Source organism: Neofelis nebulosa, chromosome X, assembly GCF_028018385.1.
Source record: "Neofelis nebulosa isolate mNeoNeb1 chromosome X, mNeoNeb1.pri, whole genome shotgun sequence".
In the NCBI taxonomy this organism is placed as follows: Eukaryota; Metazoa; Chordata; class Mammalia; order Carnivora; family Felidae; genus Neofelis; species Neofelis nebulosa.
Genome location: NC_080800.1, coordinates 64,418,158 through 64,445,883, shown reverse-complemented (window position 1 = coordinate 64,445,883; position 27,726 = coordinate 64,418,158). Strand labels below are relative to the sequence as shown.

Sequence of the window (27,726 nt, the reverse complement as noted above, 5' to 3'; positions counted from 1 at the left end):
TTATACTAGAATATAATTTTATAAGTAATTTTACAGTTCAACTCCTCTAATTTTCAGTGAAGAGGCCTTTCAAAGAGTAAGTCCTCCTTTACCATACAGAAAAGATGGACTGAGAAAACAAAAATTAACATTGATACTGGATTATGGTAATAATTGCACAACTGTATAAATGTAATTGAACTATATATATAGACAACAGGTGAATTTTATGGTATGTAAAATTATACCTCAATAAAACTATTTTCAACAAAAAATTGGGTTCCTTAAACCATTGTTTCTCAATTGATTTTGAAGACATATCATGTTTTCTCACAGAAAACATTATACATGATGGCTAGGTTCACAAATTGGTCTTCAGAAGTTTCTTGGCAATTATGAAGCTAGATTATATATTAATAGTGTTTTAGCACTGGTTCTTATGGAGAAATGCATAGTGAGTTCCAATTAGGAAATCAAAATGCCAATGGACACCTATGTCCTATTCACATTTCCAGCTCTGGGAAAGATTTCTCTGCCCCATGAAGGCAGTGATAGGGGTAAGTGATGCCTGTCCTCAACAACAGTAACAAGTGAACTTATGTCAGGTCTTTCATAGATAATTAAGTCAGGTACTTGTATTCTGCTTAGGAAACAAAAAAGGTATCAGGTAGGTTTATACCACCAATCCCATGCACACTAGCATTTGACTTGTATTGGAGGAAATTATAATACTCAGTATATGTGGTATATCTTGGTGACCCATCTTGATGATTATGCAAAAGTATCTTTCCTATCAAGTAGGAATATAATCAACCTTTCCAATATTTAAAAAAAAGCTGTTTAAATACTGGTAGAAAAACTATTTTGTCTTAATTCTTAGAGATGAAATATTTATGTGCTATGACTAAAACCTAAAAATAATATACATATCTATTTTTCAGAATACTTTGACTTTTCCTAACATCCATATTGTTCATAAATTTTCTTTTTATCAAACCAAGGTCCAAAGAATAATTTTCAGCATGAAGTAGACACTCTGTAAATATAGTCCAGATCTACATTCCCACCATACTCAACCCCTCAATTCCTTTAATGCCCTGTTTTATTTTATTTTTTTTTTTTTTCAACGTTTTTTATTTATTTTTGGGACAGAGAGAGACAGAGCATGAACGGGGGAGGGGCAGAGAGAGAGGGAGACACAGAATTGGAAACAGGCTCCAGGCTCCGAGCCATCGGCCCAGAGCCTGACGCGGGGCTCGAACTCACGGACCATGAGATCGTGACCTGGCTGAAGTCGGACGCTTAACCGACTGCGCCACCCAGGCGCCCCTAATGCCCTGTTTTATACACTTTGATTAATGAAGGTGAAAATCTAATAAACATTCTATCCTATTCAAAGTTGAATCACCATCAGAACAGATAAGGATGAAAAATTACATACTAGGAATGTATGAGGAGTTCAGGGTTTTTTTAAGTTTATTTTTGAGAGAGTGTGCATGTGTACGAGCAGGAGAGGGGCAGAGAGAGAGAATCCCAACCAGGCTCCACTCTGCCAGCACAGAGCCGAATATGGGGCTCAAACCCATAACCTAAGCCAAAATCAAGAGCCAGATGCTTACTAGACCACTCAGACTTACTAGAGCCACTCAGGAACCCCTAAGGAGTTCAATTTTTAAAAAGGGACTAGAGGGGCACCTTGGTGGCTCAGTCAGTTAAGCGTCCACCTTCGGCTCAGTTCACGATCTCGTGGTCCCTGGATTCCAGCCCTGCATCAGGCTCTATGCTGACAGCTCAGAGCCTGGAGCCTGCTTTGGATTCTGTGTCTCCCTCTCTTTCTGCCCCTCCACCGCTTGCATTCTCTCATTAAAAAATAAACTATAATAGAAAAGGACTAGCAATTCCAAATTGTCAAGGACAACTGTTTAGCCAGGTATTTTCATACAAATGAATGAGAATGAATTCAGAGAAGCCCTATATCATTCCATACCCTTTAGAGCTTTTAACTGGGAAGTTTCAAGTGCTTTGTTTTTTGTGTTATAAATAGGCTCCATGCCCAATGTGGGGCTTGAACTCACCATCCTGAGCCAGCCAAACACCCCTCAAGTGTTTTGTTATCACAAGCAAGTGGAAGCCCTAATACTGATGGCTAAATCAAGTCCAGTGAATTGGCTATATCAAATCCACTGACTTTCTGGGAAAAAAAATATTAATTTTAATTCAATGCACATTTGTTGAACAGAAATAAAGACAAATAGCCAACAAGATTTACTATTTTTAGAATTTAAAGTACAGGCAGGCACCTGGGTGGCTCAGTCAGTTAAGCATACGACTCTTGGTTTCAGCTCAGGTCATGATCTCATAGTTCGTGGGTTTGAGCCCCATGTTGGGCTCTGTGCTGAAAGCTTGGAATTTCTCTCTCCCTCTCTCTCTGCTCCTCCCCGGCTTGCTCGCTCTCTCTCAAAAATAAACAAATATTAAGAAAATCATGGTGCCTGGGTGGCTCAGTCGGTTAAGCGTCCAACTTTAGCTCAGGTCATGATCTCATGGTTCATGAGTTCGATCCCGCATCGGGCTCTGTGCTGACAGCCCAGAGCCTGGAGTCTGCCGTGGATTCTATGTCTCTCTCTCTGCCTGCTCCTCCCCAGCTCATGCTCTGTCTCTCTCTCAAAAAATTAATAAACATTAAAAAAAAAAATTTAATCTTTAAAGTACAAATTCATTATGATCTGCAGGAAGATTTTTTTTAATGTTTGTTTATTTTTGAGAGACCGAGCACAAGCGGGGGAGGGGCAGAGAGAGACACAGAATCCAAAGCAGGCTCCAGGCTCTGATAGGCCAGCAGAGAGCCCAACGTGGGGCTTGAACCCACAAACCACGAGATCATGACCTGAGCCGAAGTCGGCTACTCAACTGACTGAGCCACCCAAGAGCCCCTTCAGGAAGAGTTTTTTTTCAGAATTCAGTTCAGCCTCAGTTCTGGGTTCTGTGCTTTCTCAGAAAGCACTAGGATGAACTTTGTCATCTTACAAAATTAAGACTCCAAATAGGCTGAAATCATTAGAAAGTTGCTTTTGGTAAAGTAAAAAATGTACTTTACCTAAAAGGGAGCGTCCCTCCCAATTTCAGACATGCAATTTTCACAAAGTGGATGCTTCCTTTCAATTAGTTTGCTTTAAAGAGGTTTAACTTTTTAATTCTGAAAAAGCTGTAGGGAGTCAAGCTATAACTAAATTCAAATTTTGGCTTAGTATATTCTCTTGGTCTTTGAAATAAATTATCAAAAAGCCTCTTGTCTTATGTGCCTTTTTTCCTACTTTTGATGAAGGATTAATGTGCACAAACACACACACAGAGAAATGAGTCAGATAAAGACTAAAATTACTAATATCTTTCAGCTAAAAACGAATTCTGACAACATCTCCCTTTGTAAAAGGTATGGCTATGAATGTAGGAAATTAAAGTTGGACATATCAGAGAGAAAGGGAAATAGATCAAATTAGGAAAAGTGTAAGTATCTATGTTCAAAGATGATACTGCCATAGTTTGGTGTAAAGTAAATTATATCTGGCCAGATAATTACAAATCAGTCTCCTCAACATGCACACACAAAAATGAGTTTGATAAAAATGGATGGATTAACCTGAAAAGCTTCATATCATAATTATAAGCCAAGTTCATAAAAAGTGGGTAGAGCATGAGCAATATAAAAAGACAAAAGAAAATAGAATGTCAGACACCCTAAACACACATTTTTAATAAAAATTATGTATTTTGTTTTATGACATGCTTTTTTTAAATGTTTATTCATTTTTGAGAGAGACAGAGAGAATGCGGTAGGGACAGAGAAAGAGGGAGAGGATCCGAAGCAGGCTCCATGCTGACAGCAGAGAGCCCAATGCAGGGCTCAAACTCACAAACTGTGAGATCATGACCTGAGCTGAAGTCCGATGCTTAACTGACTGAGCCACCCAGGTGCCCTGTGACATGTTTCTCATTCAATACTTACAATGAAAAACTTTGTAAATATTAACATGTAATAATACCTAATATTTTTTAATATTTTAATCTTCACAACCCAAGGGGAAAGGTACAATATTATATCACTTTATAGATGATGAAATTGAGACTCAGAGAGGTTAAGGAACTTTCCCAAGGTCACATAGCTAGTAAGTGACATAATTGAAATTTGAACCCAATAAGTCTGATCCAAAGTCTGTGCTTTTAATCACTAATATATGCCATAATTTTAAAAGGCTGAATAGAAGTCCATTATATGAATGGACCATAATTTAACCAACCTACTATTGTTAAGAGAGCTGGGTCTTGAAGGTTGAATAAGAGTTCTCCAGAAAAATGCATAGGAACTCCAGAAAAAAGGGCCATGAGCAAAGTTACAAAGGTGTCAAATAGCATGGCACATCTGAAGAAGTGCTTTTGGTATGACTAGGAATATGGTGTGAGTGGAAAAGACAAAGATGTTGGAAAGGTTAAGTAAGATCATATCATGAAGGATAAATTTGAAAGGGGCAAGAATAGAGTCAGAAGACCAGTTAAAAGCCTACTGTCGAACAATGGAATATTATCCAGCCATTAAAAGGGATTAAATTATTACATATACTGTATCATGAATGAACTTGAAAGACATTATGCTAAGGGAAATAGGCCAGATAAAAAAGGGCAAATACTGTAGGATTCCATTTATTTATAACAGGTACCTAGAATAAGCAAATTCATAGTGACAAAAAGTAGAACAGAAGTTATCCGGAGTAGGAGAAGGGGGAGTGGAGTGAGAAGCTCTTCTTTAACAGGTTCAGAGTCTCTGCATGGGATGGTGAAAAAGTTCCAGAAATGTACAATGCTGACAGTTACACAACTTTATGAATGTACTTAAAGGTATTGAATTGTACACTTACAGTGGTTAAACTGGTAAATATTATATGATGTATATTTTACCATAATTTTGACAAAGGCTATATAGCGCAGGGCACCTGGGTGGCTTAGTTGGTTAAGCATCCGACTTCGGCTCAGTCATGATCTCACAGTTTGTGAGTTTGAGTCCTGCATTGGGTGAGTTCAAGCCCCGCTTTGGGTGAGCCTGGTTCCCCCCTCTCTCTCTCTCTCTCTCTCTCTCTGCCTCTTGCTCACTTGTGCCCTCTCTCTCTCTCAAAATAAAAATAAAAAAGGAAATGATTAGGGACTAAATGGAGATAGAGAGGTAGGGGAAATTTTGAGAAATATCAAGAACTAGACAACAGAGGCGCCTGGCAGGCTCAGTCAGCACAGCATGTGACTCTTGATCTCAGGGTTGTGAGGTTCAAGCCCCATGATGGGCACAGAGCTTACTTTAAAAAAAAAGAAGAAGAAAAAAAACTAGACAAAAGACTTGGTGACTGACTGAATATGGGGGGAGGAAAAAAAAACAACTCTTGGGTTTCTAGGTAGAGAGGAGTGGCATTATTAGTGTCCTTTCATAGATAAAGAAACAAACACCCAGAAACACGAAGTAATTTGTCCAAAGTCACAGTCTGTTAATAGCAGAATTGGAACTTAAATTCCAGACTCCTGTCTCAAAGTCAGTACCCCTTCCACTATAAGACAAGACACCAAGAAAGAATATTATCTTACATTTGTATAGCACTCTACAATTTACAAAGTGCTTTTGTATATTATTTCACTTGATACTCATAACAACCTATGAGTTAGGATAGGCATCATCACCATTTTATTGATGAGTACACTTAAATAGAGTAAGAAAACTGATTCAAGTCCTTAAAATCCTCAAAGATCTAAATTTCATCTGTTGGACTACAGAAGAGCCTTAAGATGGGAAGTGAGATTCAAGTGATAAACTTGGGACTACCATGGCTGCTAAATGTTGTAGATATTAAGAGAAAGGGGCTAGAAATAGAAGTGGTTTGTCAAGTTTTCAAGGTGAACATATTGCACAACTCCACATTATAATATCTATAGACTTATATGTATGTATTCATAATATTTATAGACTACCAATGTGACTGCTGCCTCTGGAGTTGTGTAAGACAATAGCCCTAGATGAAATAAAGTAGAAGTCTCCAACCTGCAGATCAGGATCTACTGGTCAGTCTAGAAACCTTGCTTCATGGAGCTCCAAGGTGGTTCCCAATATTTTCTCCTCTCTGCTACATCCCCTTTCTGCCACATGTCCCAGCTAACATTCCCAGAGTGAAAGGGAGAACAGAGGTACAGCCAGCAACTACTTCTCAGGAACTACAATGACTATATCTGCCCTGATCTCAAGACTTAGATTAAAATAAGGTCCTCCGGGGGTGCCTGAATGTCTCAGTCAGTACAGCATGTGACTCGTGACCTTGGGGTTGTGAGTTCAAACCCCACGTATAGAGCCTACTTTAAAAAAAGAAAGAAAAAGAAGGTCCTCCACATAAGGCTGGAGATCACCCCAATAAAGGATTGGGATGAGACAAAGATGGTCTTGTGTGATCATTTCTACTCATTTGGCGGAAAAAAATTCTAGAAAGTGCCTTAATAATACTGTTAAACCTTATTAGAACATGATGGTATTGGGGCACCTGGGTGGCTCAGTTGATTAAGTGTCCGACTTCAGCTCAGGTCATGATCTCACAGCCCGTGAGTTTGAGCCCCGCGTCAGGCTCTGTGCTGACAGCTCAGAGCCTGGAGCCTGCTTTGGATTCTGTCTCCCTCTCTCTCTGCCCCTCCCCTGCTCATGTTCTGTCTCTGTCTCAAAAATAAATAAAAACATTTAAAAAAAAATTTTTTTTTAAAAGAACATGATGGTACTTACATTAAATCCAAAGGTAGCAAGGGACAAAAGGCAGGTCATATCAGGCATTCATTTTGCAATCCACTCAGCCTTAAGCCAAGTTGTGAGAATACTAACACCGATTATAACAAAACTTACCATATAAGCTTCTGACCAAGTTGTGTTTAGGTAAAATACAAAACTAGGACGCAATGGTCTAGTCAGATGCTTCAAATATAGAAGATACTCTGACACTAACTAGATGCTTTGCAAGTAGAAAATAATCTAAAATGACCACCGGTAGTCCTCAAGTGGCTGAGTCAAATAACTTGCAGTTATTGTCTCATATTTGGACAGAAGAAACACACTATTCTTAATAAAATACAACTGAAAACAAAGGCTAAGCAAATGTACTCTGTTTTGCTTGAAGACATTTCTAATGGCATTCTACTAACCATCACAGAATGCATTTCTTTCTCTCTCCTTGTCTAACTTCCTTCTACTTCTCCCAACTTCTTAAACTTCCCACCGGCACTTCATGTAGACATTGCTCTCTAGTGTTACTTGGTGCTACTAGGGTAACTGATCCCAGCTCCTCTGTGAAAATACCATTTTATTGCTCACTATGAAAACTTAACACAAAATTCTAAACTTAGGAAACAAATTAGAATCGAAATGGGACCAAATCAAGGCCTAAGGCTCCAAAGCCCATGCTCCTAACCCTCTCCAAAACACCATATCCAAGGAATTTACCACAGATTAAATACTGTTCAAAGCGTTCAAAAGATGGCTGTATTAGAAAAACCCAGTCTTCTTTCTCATGTTTCTCCTTTAGTCTCATAGTACTCCTATACTCATAACACTTCTGACACCAGATGTGTGGCAGTTTTCCTCCAACAAGCAATTCTGTGTGACACCAGCTGGGTGTCCTACAGTTTAACTCAATTCTGATACTGTCTATCTGGAGATAGGGTCAGATTCCAAGTTAAGGGCTTAGTCCCACAAGACTGTTCCCACCCCACTTTCCATAGACTTAAATTGTTGTTCAAAGCATTCAAACGATGGCCCTCATCTATCACTTTCAATACTCTTCCCTAACATTCCCTAACATATATAATCTCTACTACAATCAGGCAAGTGCCCTCACTGCCATATATAATCCATGCTGGCCATTTCTTTCTACTATATTGTTTAGACTGGTCCCCTCATCTGGAATGCTCTCTTCCACATATTTAAATCACCTCACTCATCTGTAAACTCCAGAAAAGCAGGACCAGATCTGTTGTATTCACAATCATATCCCCAGTACCTTGCACATTAGCTACTCAAATAATTGCCGAGTTAGTAAATGAACTCAAGTCCTACCTCCTCCATGAAAAACATGTCAAATACTCATACCCACTTTCTTTTTGAGTTCTGAATACCCTTGGAATCAGCATCATAGTTTAGTACTTAATTTCTCTGTAATTGCTTGGTTTTAGATTTATTTCTGATTAGACAATGGAGCATATGCCTTATGCTTCTTTGCATATCTCACAGAACCCACATAAATACTACATACATAACAAGCACACAATAAACATTTAATTGGAGTGCTGACATAACTTGTAACAGCTCAACTTACATACAACTTTGTAAGAATGCAACTATTTTGAAGAGTAGGTCAGAAATGCACAAAGCCTTTTTTTTCCTCTGCCTACTTTTTCAGAAATCATTCAGAAGTATGGTTCAGCATTTAACAATTAAAGAAATAATCCAGAAAAGCTCAGTGACCCAGAGCCTGTAACTCAGTAATTATGTAAGCAGAATGCCATGAGTTTTCTTGGAGAAGCAGAAAGATTAAGTACATCACGGTGACTTGACTTGCTATCTGTGATAATGAGTTTCAAGATGTGATGTTAGCATACTGTAGGTGTAATGTAGGCTACTGTGCCCTCCCAATCTGAGTTTTCCGTTTTCTGTGGTGGAATTTAGAAACTAATTATTGCTGCAGTACCTGGGTGGCTTAGTCAGTTAAGCGTCTGACTTCAGCTCAGGTCATGATCTCGCAATTTGTGGGTTAGAGCCCCGCGTCGGGATCTGTGCTGACAGATCAGAGCCTGGAGCCTGCTTCAGATTCTGTGTCTCCCTCTCTCTCTGCCCCTCCCCAGCTCATGTTCTCTCTCTCTCTCTCTCTCTCTCTCTAAAGTGAATAAACATTAAAAAAAAAATTTTTAATGCATTAGAAACTAATTATTGCTTGCAGGTACTGATTCATTAGTATATTCCTCCTACGTCCACTCAATTTATAGTACTGCAAAACTAGAATTTATAATTTTATTATATAGGTTGCTAACATTACTTTAAAACATTTTTAATAATTTTTAATTTTTTTAATTTTTATTTTTGAGAGAGAGACAGAGGTGAGCAGGGGAGGGGCAGAGAGAGAGGGAGACACAGAATCTGAAGCAGGCTCCAGGCTCTGAGCTGTCAGGACAGAGCCCAGCACAGGGCTCGAACCCTCAAATCAAGAGATCATGAACTGAGCCAAAGTCGGACGCTTAACCAACTGAGCCATCCTGGCGCCCCTATAGTAAATAGTTTTTAAAAGAATAATGGTAACTAAACTTTACTGTGTGTTTACTACCTGACAGGCACTGCTCTTAGAGCTTCACATGTATTAACTCATCAACAATCCTCTGAGGTAGGTACTATTATATCATTTTTGTATTTACCTAATGTCTGAAATACATGTACTGAATAAAACAGTTTTTCTTTTTTTAAATAAACATTTTTCCTTAAAGAAAAAGATAAAAATAGACACATGACCATTTCTTTTCTCTTCCTGAGGGACTTAGAAAATACAAATAAGACCAACATCACTTTAAACATTAAGTCTTTTAGCATATCTTTAAATAACGTATGGGGCGCCTGGGTGGCGCAGTCGGTTAAGCGTCCGACTTCAGCCAGGTCACGATCTCGCGGTCTGTGAGTTCGAGCCCCGCGTCAGGCTCTGGGCTGATGGCTCGGAGCCTGGAGCCTGTTTCCGATTCTGTGTCTCCCTCTCTCTCTGCCCCTCCCCCGTTCATGCTCTGTCTCTCTCTGTCCCAAAAATAAATAAAAAAAATAAATAAAATAATAATGTAATTAGCTAAAAATAAAACTATGACTCCTTACTTTTGAATTCAGTTTGAAAGTATCAAGGAAATTTTGAGTTACCAATACTTTAATTTTTCATCATCAAATCTATTTGCTCATTCATACTTTCAAAGAAGATAAATGAGTATTTCTCCCTTTAGGACAAACAAGGAACTTAACTGCAATAGAGCTAATTTTGCTCAAATGTCTATGTACTTAAAAAAAAAAAAAAACAGTTCTTTGGGGAGCCTGAGTGGCTCAGTCAGTTTGGCATCTGACTTCAGCTCAGGTCATGATCTCGCGGTTCACGAGTTCAAGCCCCACATCGGGCTCTGTGCTCACAGCTCAGAGCCTGGAGCCTGCTTTGGATTCTGTGTCTCCCTCTCTCTCTGCCCCTTTCCCACTCACACTCTGTCTCTCTTTCTCTATCTCAAAAATAAATAAACATTAAAAAAATACAGTTCTTTTATGTAAGGTAAGAACATGGATTCTAGGGGCACCTGGATGACTCAGTTGAGCATCCCATGATCCCAAATTCATGGGATTGAGCCCATGTTGGGCTCCACACTGGGCATGGAACCTGCTTGAGATATTCTCTCTCTGTCTCTCTCTCCCTCTCCCTCTCTGCCTCTCTCCACAACTCATGCACTCTCTCTAAAAAATAAAAAATAAAGTGACATTTTTTTTTTTTTAATTTATTTTTGGGACAGAGAGAGACAGAGCATGAACGCGGGAGGGGCAGAGAGAGAGGGAGACACAGAATCGGAAACAGGCTCCAGGCTCCGAGCCATCAGCCCAGAGCCTGACGCGGGGCTCGAACTCACGGACCGCGAGATCGTGACCTGGCTGAAGTCGGACGCTTAACCGACTGCGCCACCCAGGCGCCCCTAAAGTGACATTTTATAAAAAAAAAAAGAGAGAGAGAGAGAAGACCACAGGTTCTAAAACCAGACTGTCTGGCTTTAAATCTTAGCTTAGCCACTTACTAGCTCTAGAAATAAAATCTGGCCCTATGAAAGAACATGTTAACTCCTACCAAATTGCACATTTTTTCACACTAGATGAAAGATCAATTCTAGTCTCCTTAATTTACATGCTCCCAAAAAAATAATAAAAAGGAAAAGATTCAAGATCCCATGACTTACCACTGCCCTTAAAGTTAAGAAACAGGCATCTGTGAGTTATTTTTGTAAAAAACACAGTGGACACACTCTTATGCAACCCTAATCATACCCTAACACTCCAGGTCAAGTAATATACTGCACTACATAAATTATTTTTTCTTTCATCATACAATGAATTTAAGGCTTTATAACTATCTGAAGACTACAAAGGTTTTTATGACTAAAATTCATTCTGCTATCACCTCGCTAGAAACAGAGGAGCCAGATAAAACACTTCACTTTAGATGGACAATACTTGAAGACATATGACACCAATTTGATTGCTAATACCCAAAAACACACTTACAGGTGTGATCAGAAATTAATACCAAGATACTGTGGCTGCAAGTCTGAACTAAAAATTGATAATCAGAATTAACAGTGAAATGGCAGAGTAAAATAAGAGAAAACATTTATTGGCCAAAATGAAACTGGTTCTATGCAAATGATTTAATATTAATAGTAGTGTTTTAAAAATATAATATATTGGAAGCACCTAGGTGGCTCAGTTGGTTGAGCATCTGAATCTTGATTTCAGCTCAGGTCATTATCTCACAGGTTTGTGCGATCAAGCCCTGTGTCAGGCTCTGCACTCAGTGTGGAGCCTGCTTGAGATTCCCTCTCTCCCTTTCTCTCTGCTCTTCCCCTGCTCCAGCACACGTTCTAAATAAATAATTAATTAATTAAAAATAGAATATATTGGGCACTTGGGTGGCTCAGTCAGCTGAGCAACCAATTCTTGATTTCGGCTCAGCTCATGATCTCACAGTCCTGAGATCAAGCCCCATGTCCACACCCGGTGCGGAGCCTACTTAAGATTCTCTCCCTCTCTCTCTCTCTCTCTCTCTCTCTCTCTCTCTCCCTCTCCCTCTCCCTCTCCCTCTGCCCCTAGCCGGCTCTCTCTCTCTCCCCACTCCAAAATAATAACAATGTATTTATTAATAATCAATACAATATAGTTTATATTAATAGCATTATTATTGATTGATTTAATAATTCAATTAGAATTCTTAGAATAATTTTATTATCACCAAAAAATTAGATACCTTTGTTTTTTCTTACCATTGTAAGTACAAGGATCAACTAAGGAGTTACACTTGGAACTCCTTACCAAGCTCTTTGTAAACTTTTGTTAGTTCAAGGATCAATTCTTAAGTATCCTCATGACACTAGAAGTCAGCTACAAATTTATCCTAAATAGTCCTGAGAAGGGCCCCTGGGTGGCTCAGTCCACTGAGCTTCTGAGTCCTGTTTTCAGCCCTGGTCAAAATCTCAGGGTCAGGCTCCACCCTGAGCATGGAGCCTGCTTAAGATTCCCTCTCTTCCTCTCTACCCTTCCCCCACACATGCATGCTTTCTCTATATATATTAAATAAATAAATAAGTAAACAAATAAATATTTAAGAAACAGTCCTGGGAATTTCCTTTAAAGGGCTCTCCACTCTGGAATTCTTTTCTGTTCTTCTATCTCTGTTAACAGTTTTTCAGGTCTTAACAGAAGTCCTCTTAATGCTCTCCTCTCCTGAACGGCAGGTACCATGCTTCAGGTGAACACTCAAGAGAGCAGAAACCATTTTCTTCACAATTCCAAGAATATACAATGCCCTGCAAACTCTCAGGTCAGAGTAGAGGAGGGAAGTAATTCCAATATTATTCCCTCACAATCTTTGGCTGAGACATCAAATGCACAAACAGGATCAGCAACAATTACATCAGCATAAAACAAAACACTTAAACTTTTTACAAACAAAATCAAATAAGGTAAATGGCCAGGTTAAGACAATTTCCCTAAGATGTGAAATAACCTGTTTATTCAACTAGTAAATTATGAAAATGTGCTCCCAAGTATAGGTCTGAAAAACTGGACTTCTACACTAGAAAATCATAAAGTAAAAATAGGTTTAAAAAAATAGCTGTGTAATTCTAAATGTGGACAGAAAACATGGGACAAAGTACAACTAAGTGGCTCAAAATGGGGGATATTTTATCCTCATTTCCTTCAAGGAAAGAAATATTTGTGAAAACTAATGTAATCTACCAGTATCCCACACATTTAATTCCACAAAGGTAAGAAAATCACTTCAATTTTCTAACAGCGCTGGAGAAACTAGGAACATACTTATGAAACCAGAAATTTTCTACCCTTTCACTTTAAAGGAACACATTCTAAAAGTATCATGATACTTTTCCTGCCATACTACCTCAGCAAATAAGCAAGTTATATCATATTAAATCTACCTGAAGACTTGAGAGTCATAAGTGAAAAACATGATTGTTGAGATGGTAAATTGAACCAAAACAGGCCTGTGGCCTGTCTCTCCTGCCCACCTCCCTGCTCCACCCACATTTTTATGTCCTAAGAAAGACCACAGTTTAAAAACAAAACTCTGTAAAACCTTTCACAAAGATGAGTAGAAGAAATTTTAAGATAAAACTCCCAAATATTATTCTCAGCTGTGCCAGTGCCTGTATCACCTCAGATAAATCTCTCCTCACAATTTAGTTTCCCAACTGGTAAATGAAAATTATTTTCACGCATTGGGATGTGTCAAAAGTCTTGATTAAAGGAGCACCTGGGTGGCTCAGTTGGTTAAGCATCTCTTGGTTTTGGCTCAGGTCACAGTCTTATGGTTCCTGAGTTTGAGCCCCAAAAGGGGTTCCACGCTGATGGTGGGGAGTGTGCTTGGGATTCTCTCTCTCCTTCTCTCTCTGCCCCTCGTGCTCTCTCTCTCAAAATAAATAAATAAATAAACTAAAAAAAAAGTCTTAAAGTTTGTCAAGTATTTTTAAACATATAGATAAAAGAAGTTATAATGAGGAATTTATAAAGAAATGTGTTGCCTTAGCACCCTCACAGAAGTAAAGATTGTATATGTTGATTTTTGCTCATCACTCCCTTTCCTTTTCAAATAAATTGTACTATTTCTGCATGCATCTTTTCAAAGAAAAACAACCTTCTGCATTAGAGACCAGAGATGTCTCTATCCTTTGGGGAGATTAGTGTTTAATCTAACCCTACCTGGAGGCCAAGAATCAAGATCTTTCTAAGACTATGATTGGAAAAGAATAGTTTCTATCATATTAAAACCAGGCGAGAAATCAATTTGGAGAAAAAGAAATGCAGAAATTCGTTGGGGAAATCCTGGAACAAACAACTTCTGGCTTCAGACACCGATGTTATTCATTCCCAGAAATGTAAAAATTGATTCCAAATTACATTTAAGTTATAACAGTCAATCAGAATTAAAATACAACAAACTTTAAGAGGAAAAAAATGAGAGAGACAAATCAAGAAACAGACTTTTTCTTCTTCTTTTTAAGATTATTTTGAGAGACAGAGAGAGTGAGAGGAGGAAGGGCAGAGAAAGAGGGCGAAAGAATCGCGCTGGCTCCTCACTGTCAGTACGGAGCCTAATGTGGGGCTCAAACTCATGAGCCGTGAGATCATTACCTGGGAGCTTAATTGACTGAGCCACCCAGGCACCCCAAGAAACAGACTTAACTATAGGGAACACATTAATGGTTACTAGAAGGGAGGTGGGTGGGGGGGTATGTTAAATAGGTGATGGGGATTAAGGAGTGCACTTGTGATGAGCACTGGGTAATGTATGGAAGTGTTGAATCACTATATTGTACACCTGAAACTAATATAATACCATATGTTAACTAAATTTAAAATTAAAGCTTAAAAAAATTAAAGCTTAAATGAAAATATATAGCAAACTTTATTTTTTCTCTTAAATGAGTTTACATCTGACTGAAATCTCATACATTCATGCTGCTTTTGTCATTTCATGTATTTTTTCTATATATAAGCTTTTTTGTTGGCTGGAGGGTAGCTGGATATGGTTGTGAGCTTACCAGTTTTGGAGCCTATATATTTTTTTCCTTTAACAGCAATATCTTAGAGGATGTGGCTGTGTTAGAAATAGGGATGTTGATGTACAGTGTGTTGTTGGATGTCCTGCATCTTTCCAGCCCCCTAAGCCTCGGCTCGTATTTTTTCTTCTACCTAGGCTGCCCTCCCCTACTTCCATTCCTGCAAAGTTAAGTCCTACCCATTTTCAAGGCCCATCTCAAATGCTCCCTTCCCTGCATTCTCATAACACTTTCTCGTTCTAACGTACAATGTTACTGAGATGAAATTAAAAGGATGTACCTGTCTTTCCTATACATTGTGAGACCCTCTAGTACCAAAAAGCCCTCTCAGGTCATGAATGTAAACACAAGAACGTTTTAAAAATAAATAAAATCGGGGTGCCTGGGTGGCGCAGTCGGTTGAGCGTCCGACTTCAGCCAGGTCACGATCTCGCGGTCTGTGAGTTCGAGCCCCACGTCAGGCTCTGGGCTGATGGCTCGGAGCCTGGAGCCTGTTTCCGATTCTGTGTCTCCCTCTCTCTCTGCCCCTCCCCCGTTCATGCTCTGTCTCTCTCTGTCCCAAAAATAAATAAAAAACGTTGAAAAAAAAATTAAAAAATAAATAAATAAAATCTCCGTTGAAAATATCCTTTTAAAAGGATGAGATTTTAAAAAGATTTTTAAAAAAAGTAAGAGGATGAGATAAGCAGTCTAGTTATTCAATCAGTGGGGCTGCTAGAACCCACTGACTTCATAACTGAACTCAACTAACTTGACTGCAAACTCACTTGAGGCCAGGGACTCTGTCCTATTTCTTGCCTATACTCCATACCACCCCCACACCTCGATATCACCCAATTCGATGTCCTTCACACATTAAGACTCAATACAAAACCGTATTACTGTAGATGAAAAGACTCTAAAACAAGGATCAGATGCTAAAATACGAACTTGTGAAGCAATGAAAGAGTTGTTGGTGCTTAGGATAACCTCAACGTCTACAACAAAAAGTGTCAAAGATAAAGGTACCACAAGGGTGTGACAAGTGTGGAGAATAACTTTACTGGGAAGCGGGCCGAATGAACAAAATGAAATGAGAACAAGAGCGTTCTCTCAGTTTAGCTTATGCTCCCAGAGCGAGACAAGAAGCAAAATAATTTTTCACTTTATTTCATTAATTATGGTCATCATTACATGTGACTTCCATACAGGCACAGACCTTCTCATATCTTTAATTAGGTAACACAGGCCACTGGATGATCAGAACACTTCCCCAGGAGGGTACAAGGAAAATGACACGGGTCAGTACCCAATCTCCCCTCCATTATACCCTGTTAGGGGCATAACATGAGCGAGGTAAATACCTGAGTTGTGAAGAAGTGAGCGTTTGGGGATTGCCCCCAGATTAAAATGACCCTCGGTACACTCGGTAGTACAGACTGACAGTACAGAACACCTCTCCAGTAGAAAGGAACGACGGGAAGCCGGTATAGGACTTACCTGGGTTTTTTTTCCTATGGTTAAACGTCGGGAGCTACGCAGCCCGTGGCAGCGACAAATGCACGCGCAGGCTCCAATCTAACACACCGGGAGAAGAAGCAATAGTGGCGGCGTCCGGAGGGAGAGGGAGGGGAAGAGGGGAGCGCGGCGGCGGCGGCGGCAGCACTCACTCGGGTTCTGTTCCTCCACCCATAGCCTCCCGGGCCTGCGGCCTTTACCCTTCCCTTCCTTACTCCCCCCACTTCCGGGTGACGCCCAGGCCGGAAGCAGGGCCTGAGACGCGGAGAGAGGGACGCGTCACGTGAAGGGCAACGCGAGCCCTAGAATCAAGCTTCTTCCGCCCCCTACTGCCCTTAGGCTTACACGCAGCCCCTGGCTGAAGTCTTTGGCGTGGCAAGAGAGCCCTCCAACCCGTTCCATCACCAGAAACAAAACAAAACCCCACCAAAGCCTGTGTCATCTAACCAGCCAGAAAGTGCCATAGACCTCCTTGTAAATCATCTTGTACATAGTTCAGCCTTTCCCAGCATGAAATTAACGTGCTGCTGATAGACTGTGTAGCCTAACTCCAGATGCAAATGCCAGAACTAAAGACTTGCATTCGTCCTCCGTTCAAAAATGATCTTGGGATGCCTAGGTGGCTCAGTCGGTTAAGCGTCCAACTTTGGCTCAGGTCATGATCTGGTGGTTCATGACTTCGAGCCCTGCATCCAGCTCTGTGCTGACAGCTCAGAGCCTGGAACCTGCTTCAGATTCTGTCTCTCTCTCTCCTTCTCTTTCTCTCTCTCTGCCGCTCCCCCGCTCACATTCTCTCTCAAAAATAAATATTTTTTAACAATTTGTAAAAAATGATCTCAAATTTTTTTGACTTTTTATTCATGCTTTTGAATTCATAATCTTTATGTGTCAGTGCGTTACAGTTGGGGCAGGCATCGCACCTCACACTACCTTCGATATCACCATCCTAAAGCTTCGAACCACTTGCCCATTTATCCATTCACTTGCCGATCTTCTTAAAAACCTAGAGGATTCCACAGATGTAAAGGTATTAGACTATCACCATGAGTTCGGAAAGAAATGAGATGCATAAAATGTAGCAAGACCATGCAATAGATAAGCAATACAGAATTTGAGAAAAACATACTTTTAATCCTGTTTGCCCATTTCAACATTTAAAAAACGGCAAAATCCTAGGATTTTTAAAACTATGAACATTAAGAGGTACAGGCTCCCTTTCACTAAATTAAAAGTGAGATATGGTCTTTTCATATGTCCTTTCATTGAATATGTCATAAGATATAGAGGGAAATTATAGATTATTTTGCATTTTCAACCCAGTTCCTGGGGAGCACCTGGGTGGCCTCAGTTGGTTAAGCGTTGGACTTTGGCTCAGGTCTTGATCTCACCATTCATCAGTTTGAGCCCTGTGATTGGATTCTCTGCTGTCAGTGCAGAGCCCGCTTCAGATCCTCTGTCCCCCTCTCTCTCTGCTCCTCCCCCACTTGCACTCTCAAAATTAAAATAAACATTTAAAAAACCCAGTTCCCATAAAAGTATCAAGTCCAATAATGTTGCCAAATTCAAACTAGTACACAAGGTATACATATTAAATTAATATTTGTAAAAGGCTTAGCAAAATGGCACACACTAAGCATATTTAAATACTGATAAACTAATTTCCATGCCACCTGTTTTCAAACTCCTATTAAGCCTTTACAGGCCACTTAACATCGCCCAAGATTTAAATTTTAGGCCTACAATGAAGATTTCAGAAAGGATTATTCCTTCTCCCCTATACCTATACACATATATGAAAAAATTATCTTCAATATTCCTAACCTTCCCAGCCATTTAGTTGTAACTGTCAATCGTGTACAACCTTATGTCACAAATTCAACCCCAAATTTAAAATCTTTAAAAATCACATGAAATTAAGATGGCTTTTAAGTGAGCTTCAAATCATTAGTAAGTTGGTTTGTAACTACAATATTAACAATTGTATTAAGCTTTCACAGAAATTCACTAAAAGGCAGAAATCATAAAGCTTTATCAGAGTACCAAATTTACCAGCTAATTTTTATGTAAAGTTTATCGTTATGAGCTGCAACTCTCTTATCATGTACATCCTTAGTGATTGAGCCTTTCCCTTACTCTAAAACACCTCACATCCCTAAATGCATAACCCCTAATCCCCCTAATCAGTGCACAAGCATACCAACAGTTTTTTTACAATTATTATACTGAGCTTTCAAATAGAAGGGAATATCTTCAGAAAGTAATCAAGTTTTCTGGCGGTGAGCAGATAGTAGGTGCCCCCAAAATGCTTATAAAGTGATCTTAAGATCTCCAATAGTCACAAGGGTGAGAACTCAATATCTGTGCCTCCACAATTACCACAGTACCTAGTTCTAAATAAGCTTAATAAATTTAAAAGAACAGAAAACATTGTGATATAATTTACGGTCAAATTAATTGAATTCATGATATTTCCCCTAATTTAAAAAATACTTTCTGGCCTTCAACAAATAACATTTAAAGGATTGGCAATGTTTCTAAAGTCACTTACCTAAATTCTTCAGACGAACAGATTTTTGATAGGAAGACTAATTTGACAACCTTCCCAATCTAGGCATTAAAACTTTCAGTGATGTTCTTGGATAAACTGAGTGTGTTTGTGAGAGGATAGACCTTTGAGTACACTAGGGAGGCTGCAAGGTCAGAATACTATGATGACACAAACTAATTTAGACTTCTACTACTGCTTCATTTCTGGTAGTGGCCATGGCAGTTTTATTTTATATTATTACTTTTTATTTGAGAGAAGACAGATTGTGAACAGCAGAGAGAGAGAGACACAGAATCCGAAGCAGGCTCCAGGCTCTGAGCTATCAGCACAGAGCCCAACAAGGGGCTCAAACCCACAAACTGCGAGATCATGACCTGAGCCACCCAGGCACCCTGGCCATGGCAGTTTTACAATTACTCATCAGGACAAGATTAAGTACAAAATAAAGTTTTAAAAGTCTGTTCAGACATGCCAACTACCACCACCAGATTTTATCACACAGAGAAACATGTATGTTGGCAAATGGACAAGTAGACATTTAAAAAAATTTTTTTTGCCTATAAGAGCTGGCAACACTTATCTGACAAAGTGGCACAAATCATATTGAAAATTGCATATAGTCGTTAGTAATCCTCAATAAAAATTCAGTAATGAAGAGGTAAATAATCTAATGGAAAGTTAAAGCTTCCTTAAAGAAATGTTTATTTTACTTACATCTCAGGGCTACATGCATTTGAACACTTTAGTCCTATTTTAACATTCTTTCTAAATATAGTGTTCACTCAAATTTTATCAAATATAGGCACTATTACATAGTTACTAATCTGCAACATAGTTTGCAAGGACATTAACTTATTTTTCCTACTCAAACAATGAAATTACTTACTGGCTTTGATGCATTTTGCCATGAGAGCATTCTTCTAGTATTTCATACAACAGGTAAAAATTTTGCTGATGTTTGGTTACACATACATCCTTACCTACATACATCAGGTAAATTTGGCAATTCCTAAAAGCCACTTACCTGATAACTTATTTTAGGTGAGTGAATTTAGGAATCTCTAATTTAGCTAACATAGATTACTCCACTGAAATTCCATTTTCTGCTTATTTGAGCACTATCAACAAACATGAGGCTTTTTACGCCTTCAGCCAAGGAATTAACAAAGCACCAATGTGCTTCAAACATTATAGATGTTTTCTTCAGTTAGCATCTTACACATAAAATCCAGTCATACTGAATTCAGGATAATATATGCATCAAAAGTTGGTATAATTACAGGATGCCAACAGGTCACTGAAAGTAGCTGGTTAAGTGACAATAAACCATATTTGACAGATCCTTTCTTTAATAGCATCATAAACATCCTAAATAAATATAATGAAAGATCCAAAGCTCTAAGATGAATGTGCCAACAGAGCCAAAGAGCTAGCTAATCTTCAGACATCCTAGGAGTTCATCTGATAGGACCACTCTTCCCTTGGGTCTGGTGACCCCAAGTTCTCTTGGCAGGACTAAAAAGGACTTAATTCCAATTCCAAATTTACATATAAATTAGAGGTAGAAAGCAGTATGCATATCAATATCTGGGCACTCAAAGATGACCTAAAGTAACTCTGAAATCACTTATTCATGAACTATAAGCCTACTATAAAGTTGACTTCCAGGTGATAGCCAAATTTTCCTTTCATAACACCTCATAAAGAAAAATTATTTAAGAAATTATAATGCATCTTCCTTTAATAGTAACACAAAGGTTAAATAAATGAAAAGTGATCAAGCTTGGTTTCATTACAAAAGAAACAAAACGACAACAAAGGTTTCAAATATACTTTATTTCTTCAATCAGGCCATATTTTAATGGGTGCACAGTGCTTTTACTTGGCATCAATTAGGAGTTGGTTTTGAAACAATTCATTATTACACCAGCTGGGATGACTACTGATCTCTCCATTCCTTTGGGGTGACTCTGCCAACAGGGGACAGGTTCCATTCTATTCCAATTTGTGTTGCTGTCTGTAAGAATTAAAATGCTATCAGTTATAAAAGTTTAAACCAGAGTCTACTCTCCCTTGGAGACCATTTCTTAAAAGTGACAAAGGTATTCTACTCTATAGGTTAAAAACACACAGAGACTCAGCTGGGATATATAGTGCCCACTATGTAAGCCAAACCTAATTGCTGTCCTAATTCTCCAGAGCAGTACTCTTCAATAGAACTTCCGGAGATGAAAGAAATGTTCTAGATCTTCATTGTCCAACACAAGAGCTACATATGGTTACTGAGCAACTGAAATGTGGCTAATATGACTGGGCAATTGAATTTTTAATTTAATTAACTCAAATTTCTACTTCACATTTCTGTAACATCTCCTCAAAACATTGCTTCACTCAACCACAACTACCTAAATACTGCCAAAGAGCACTTTTGTAATATCCTTTCAAGGAACACCACTCCAAAAGTGCCCCTGATCACACATTTGTTCAAAATCTATTTACTCTTCTAATTAAGTAGACACACCTATTTAATAGTATATTTAAGGAAGGTTAAAACAAGAATAAAAAGCCCCATTAATAAATATCTTTGTTTATTAAGGTAAGGATTTATACGTATCTTTTAAGAACAACTTATATATTTATCCCACTTTTAACCAGCAAGTATATAAACTGGTAAGCAGATTGTTATATGTAAGATGTAAAAAACTATAATAGTGAAAACAAGTCACTTTTACATCTCATCCATCATAAATGTTGTACTCTGTTTGGAGGGCAGAACTTTAGAAGAGAAACTGATTAAGTGAAGGAAGGTGACCCAAGATGGTGAAAACCATGGAAACCACATAACAAAAAGTGATTAACAGAACTAAGGATGTTTAAGAGAAGATCCAGGAGACATGATAGCAATTTTCTAGTATCTAATGGTTGATACATGAAAATGGGATCAGAATTTTTTTGGCAAGAAAATGATGGGTAAAATATGAATGCTTAATGCTATGGAAGAAATTCCTACACTGGGTGGTCAATTACATCAGAAAATCTCTGAAGTCCCTCTGAACAAGAAATGTATACTACTATGTGAAAACATTTTGAATTCATGAACTAAATAGGAATGAAGGGGCACCTGGGTGGCTCAGCCGGTTGGGCAACTGACTTCAGCTCAGGTCATGATTTCACAGTTCGTGGGTTCGAGCCCTGCGTCGGGCTCTGTGCTGCCAGCTCAGAGCCTGGAGCCTGTTTCGGATTCTGTGTCTCCCTCTCTCTCTGCCCCTCCCCCACTCACGCTCTCTCTCTCTCTCTCTCTCTCTAAAATAAATAAACATTAAATATATATATATATATATATTAAATAGGAATGAAAACATCTAATATGGAAAATTATCAATCAATAGTACTTACATAAGCCCATACAGCAACACAGAAAGTGGCTCCACTAGCTAATACAGCATTACCGTATTTGTCATGGAAATCAGGTGTCCGTTTCTGGTGGCTCTGCCTTGCCATTGTTTGCTGAATGCTTTGAACTTAAAGGAAAAAAGAAATACAGAAACATATCTATCAATTATAAGGAAAAGAGAACATGTAACTGATACTGCCATCAAGAAAGCAAAGGAAGTTAACTTTATAGTATCAGGCACTTCAATAAAATGTTAAAACATATTGTAGCTAAAAGCAAAGTAGCGTACTTTAAAATGCATCAAAAATAAGATGAATGGGGCGCCTGGGTGGCGCAGTCGGTTAAACGTCCGACTTCAGCTCAGGTCACGATCTCGTGGTCAGTGAGTTCCAGCCCCGCATCGGGCTCTGGGCTGATGGCTCGGAGCCTGGAGCCTGTTTCCGATTCTGTGTCTCCCTCTCTCTGCACCTCCCCTGTTCATGCTCTGTCTCTCTCTGTCTCAAAAATAAATAAACGTTAAAAAAAAAAAAAGATGAAATGACAGATGTATAGATATGTGAGAAACCAGGGGCACCTGAAATGGCTCAGTTGGTTAAGCATCCGACTTCAGCTAAGGTCATGATCTCAGAGTTCATGAGTTCGAGCACTCTGCTGTCAGCACAGACCCTGCTTTGGATCCTCTGTCTCCCTCTCTCTCTGCCCCTCCCCTGCTCATCCTCTCTCTCAAAAATAAACATTAAAAAAAGATATGTGAGAAAACAAATATATCAAAATGTTAATTGTATCCATTAACATTAATTTGTATCAATAATTAATTTGAATTAATTTGTAATTTGTGTGTGATCATACAATTCTTCCAACTTTTCTATATGTCTGAAAATTTTTCATAGTAAAATCTTGGGGGACAGGGAGTGCCTGGGTTGCTCAGTCAGTTGAGCAGCCAACTCTTGATTTCAGCTCAGATCATGATCTTGAGGTTCGTGAGTTCAAGCCCCATGTAGCGCGTGGAGTCTGCTTGGGATTCTCTTTCTGTCCCTACCCCACTTGTGCGCTCGCACGCTCTCTCAAAAATAAACAAACAAACATTTAAAAATTAAGATAAAATCTTGGGAGATAAAAAGGACAGGTGGTGTCAGTAACATTCACTACAAACCTCTGGAACTTGGCTCCTATTCATTAATTTGAATGACTTAAATTTTCACTAGAGTTTATTTACTCTGCAGTACTCAACAACTTACAACATAAGTTGTAACTTACAATACCCTCAAAATGAATTTCAAATTAAAGCACACTAAATGCTTATGACCTTAAAATTACAAAAACAGGGGCGCCTGGGTGGCTCAGTCGGTTGGGCGTCCGACATTGGCTCGGGTCATGATCTCACAGTCCGTGAGTTCGAGCCCCGCATCGGGCTTTGTGCTGACAGCTCAGAGCCTGGAGCCTGTTTCAGATTCTGTGTCTCCCTCTCTCTCTGCCCCTCCCCCGTTCATGCTCTGTCTCTCTCTGTCTCAAAAATAAATAAACGTAAAAACATTTTTTTTTAATTACAAAAACAAAACAAAACTAGAATAATCTTGATTTTTTCAAAAACAAATGAATACCATGCTAAAAGAAATGGGGTACATGAAAATGTGTAAAACACAGATCCTGTCCTCAAGTAACCCCCTAAGTTAGAGGAGGATATGGGACACGCATACACAAACCACTGTACTACAAGTAGAATATTAGATAAGCACTTTGAACAGCAGGTAGGATTTGGTTACATAGATGTAGGAAAGGGAAATGTGAAAAACAGCAAACAAAGAAAAGCCTAGTATATTAAAAAAACAATTATGGGGGCATCTGGGTGGCTCAGTCAGTTAAGCGTCTGACTTCGGCTCTGGTCATCATCTTGTGGTTCTTGAGTTCAAGCCCCGAATCAGGCTCTGTGCTGACCTCTCAGAGCCTGGAGACTGGTTGGGATACAGTATCTCCCTCTCTCTGCCCCTCCCCTACTCATGCGCGCAGCATGCTTTCTGCCTCTTTCTCTCAAGAATAAACAAACATTAGAAAAGGGGAAAATTAAAAAAGTTATGTTTGCTTGAAGTACAAGGTATACGGACAAGTAATGGGGGATAAAACTAGAAAGGATCGTTGGTAGACGCAAAGGTTTTTGAGCAGAAGGACATTAAAACTTTGCGTTACTATTATTTTAGTAGAATGAGTTTTCAAACTGCCTCTGGAGGCACTTAGGAGAGCTTGGCAAAGAGCCCGAGACTGGAAAATGCGTATTTCCGGATATTTTTTTTACTTCCGAAGTAACAGGTCCTTATTGTTTTAGATCCTCAAATGGCACTACTTATGTAATTGTTGCCCATTCACTAGCATTTAAGAATTTAATAGCTTCTATGTGATAGAATGGGTTATCTCAGGATAGTTATTTGGCCATTAATGATTTCTCCTCTTAACTGCCTTACAGGTTTTCTTCTCACCTTTAGATACGCTTGGGATGAGCAAATTTACAAACATTTCACTATATATTCTGCTCTAGAGCAGTTATTAAAAAGTGAGCGTGTGACTTCCACATTGAAAAACAAACAAAACAACAACAACAAAAAACCTCCCTTTCCTGAGAAGTACAGGCAGTACCAGCTCAAAGGGCAAATAGATTAAAATTACCAAACAATTCTGCAACACCTCATGACTTCAACATTCTGGTAACCCAAGTGGATTTCTTTAGAACTCTCCTCTGTTAACAAGAAATTTCTTGGTTACCACCTATTGGTGATCTCATATAATCCTCAACAATGGTATGAAGTAGGAATTATTTACTAACACCCTATCTTACAAAGAAGGAAAATGAGGTTCAGAGAAAAATCATTTGCCCAAAGTGAAAGAGATAATAGACGTGGCTTTTGGAATATTGAAAACCCAGTTGGGTAACTATTGTTTTGGTTATTGTCAAAGCTGCTTCAGTGTTTAGAACACAATCTACTAATACCTCTAAATGACTCTGTAAACTGAAAATAACAAGATGGCTCAAGAAGCAATATGGTAATTGCTTAAGGTCACTTTCAATGTAAAACCACTGCTCACATTAGTCAAGGTCACCTTCACTGCAAATCAAGTACGGAAAAGAATTTTTCTCTCCAATGTAATACATTCTCAATACATAAGGCTGGTCTCAAAATTCCCTGTACCTGCTTAACTTTTAGACAAGAAAAAAAATTACAATTACTTTCGAACAAGCTAATATTCACTTACTAACCTACAAACTACATAAAAGCTGCAGGGCCACCGTTTAGGCTGTCACCTTGCAATGAAACCAGAGAAGCTACATTTACAGTTTCCTTCCACAGTTACAGGAATTGGGAGAGAAGGTTCTTCTCTTTCGGGGTAAGTGCACCCTCAAAGCTAAAACTTACTAAGGGATTAGTGTCCACCAAGTGCCTCTTTCCCTGCAATTGTACATAATGGAATAATAATAAAAAAAAAACTGGGTATGCCATGACTCTGATAACAGAGCGAGCTGGGAACTAAAACAGGAACTCTGCGTGATTAAGTTAATGCTAAGGACAGCTTTCCAATTACTTCGGGAGACTGCGCATTTAGAATTAGAAAGTCAGGATGAAGGTGGAGGGAAAGGACACGAGAAACCATGAGGACAAATTGATAAAATGCAGTTGGAAATTATTTGCTCACAATTTTTGCTTACCTCGGAGACGACTTAAAGCGTTTCTGGCCATAGGAAACATCCTGAAGCTGAAGACAGAACGGTGCAACTGTAGCTGCTGATTTGCCACAATTTGGGGCCAAGTCCCCTTGCAAAGAGCCCTGAAAAACAAAATGGCTTTCTGCTGGATACTTTAATGAGATTTAATGAAATCTCGCGAGACCTTAAAAAAACCCCTATAGAAATTGTAATCCTCTTTACAGACAGGAAGGAAAAAGCCTTTCTGGGAGATGTAGTTTCACGCCTTGTGAGTGGTGTACGATGGTATTCAGTGAAAAATGAGAGAATCCTTCCCCTGCCCCTGTCTTGGAGCCAGGTTTACAACTCTACAGAGAGCTAAGACAGTGATTTTAGGCTGACACATCCAAGGCGCTAGCTTCAAAATAGTGTTTCAGAGTCTTTGAGCCTGTATCTCGCTCCACATTAGCAGTGTGTTTGGGTCCCCCGAACTTTATTTCTCTAATTTTTTTTTTGTCTCCTATTACTACATACTACTTTGTTTAACTTTCAATTTTGAAATGATTTAAAATTTAGAAAAGTTGCAAGAATAGTAAAAAGAAACTAGTAATATGTGGATAAACAACGTCATAATTGTAGAATCTTGATGGTGGGTGTTCAGAGTACAGTTCTTTCACACTTTCTGTATGTTTGGATATTTTCATAATAAAATATAGGTGGTGAAGAGAACTCCTAAAACACCCATTGCCAAGGTACACCACTTGGATAATGTTTTGCCACATGTGTTCTTTCTCTCGCTTTCTCTCTCTCTCTCTCTCACTCTCTCTCTCCCTCTCTCTGTCTATGGTGGGGGGCAGATGTGAACCATTTGAGAATAACTTGCATACATCATGTACTTTTACCTGTTAATACTAAAGGGTTCATTTTGTAAGAATAAGATATTCTATTACATAGCCATAGTACAGTCATCAAATTAAGAAATTTTAGTATTGATACAATACAGCTCATATTCCAATTCACCAATTGTCCCAGTGTCTCTATCCAGAATTCAGTCCAGATCCCCATATTGAATTTAGTTGTTGTGTGTCTTTAGTTTCCTTTAAAATTGAATAGTTCCTCTGTCTTTGTCTTTTGTGGCATTGATTTTTTTGTCACTACCAGTAACCTTTATTCTCTGTTTTACATCTGAAGGAAGTGAGGTGCATAATCCTTAAGTGACTAGTAGAAGATCAAGATTAGTCAATTGTAAGTGGAAGAACTGGTAATGGACCTTCTGACTCCACAGGTCTGTGCACTGTAATATCTTTGAAGAGTATAGGCCAATTATTTTGTAAAAGTTCCCACAAATTGTGTGTGCTTAATGTTTACTCATGATTGAATTCAATTTATGCACTTCTGGCAGGAATACTACGTAACAGATGTGTTTTCTTAGGGCATCTTATCAGGAAGCATACAGTGTCCTATAATTGTCTCATTATTGCCAACTTTAATCATCTGGTCCAAAGAGTGGCTTCCAAGTTCCTATGCTAAAGTTACTGGGTTTTTTTTTTCCTTTGTAATAAATAATGTGAAAAATACATTGAGACCATGCGAATATCCTATTCTTCATCAAAATCTCACCCACTAGTTATTGTATCCATTGATGATTTTTGCCTAAATAAATTAGTGTGAAAGTTTCAAATGGTGATTTTCTAACTCTATCATTGCTTCTATATTTAATAG

At 38.7% G+C, this 27,726-nt stretch overlaps 2 protein-coding genes across 5 annotated transcripts in view; both read right to left on the bottom strand.

Annotated features, from left to right (window-relative positions):
- Positions 1-16,526, bottom strand: part of ATP7A (ATPase copper transporting alpha) — a 157,656-nt gene extending 141,130 nt beyond the window's left edge. For 3 of the 4 annotated variants that reach the window (XM_058713983.1, XM_058713984.1, XM_058713985.1), the window contains exon 1: positions 16,375-16,525. The gene's annotated coding sequence lies outside the window, so the exon portion shown is untranslated. Of the gene's footprint in view, positions 1-16,374 lie in introns of all 4 variants that reach the window. The other variant, XM_058713986.1, reaches the window with a different exon arrangement.
- A 4,231-nt stretch (positions 16,527-20,757) lies between these two features.
- LOC131502403 (cytochrome c oxidase subunit 7B, mitochondrial) lies at positions 20,758-26,185 on the bottom strand. Its single transcript, XM_058713150.1, has 3 exons — positions 26,029-26,185; positions 22,337-22,461; positions 20,758-20,957 (listed from the first exon to the last, which is right to left on the bottom strand). Exons 1-3 carry the CDS (start codon positions 26,066-26,068, stop codon positions 20,880-20,882), a joined length of 243 nt encoding a protein of 80 aa, XP_058569133.1. The 5' UTR covers positions 26,069-26,185; the 3' UTR covers positions 20,758-20,879.
- Positions 26,186-27,726: the final 1,541 nt, after the last annotated feature.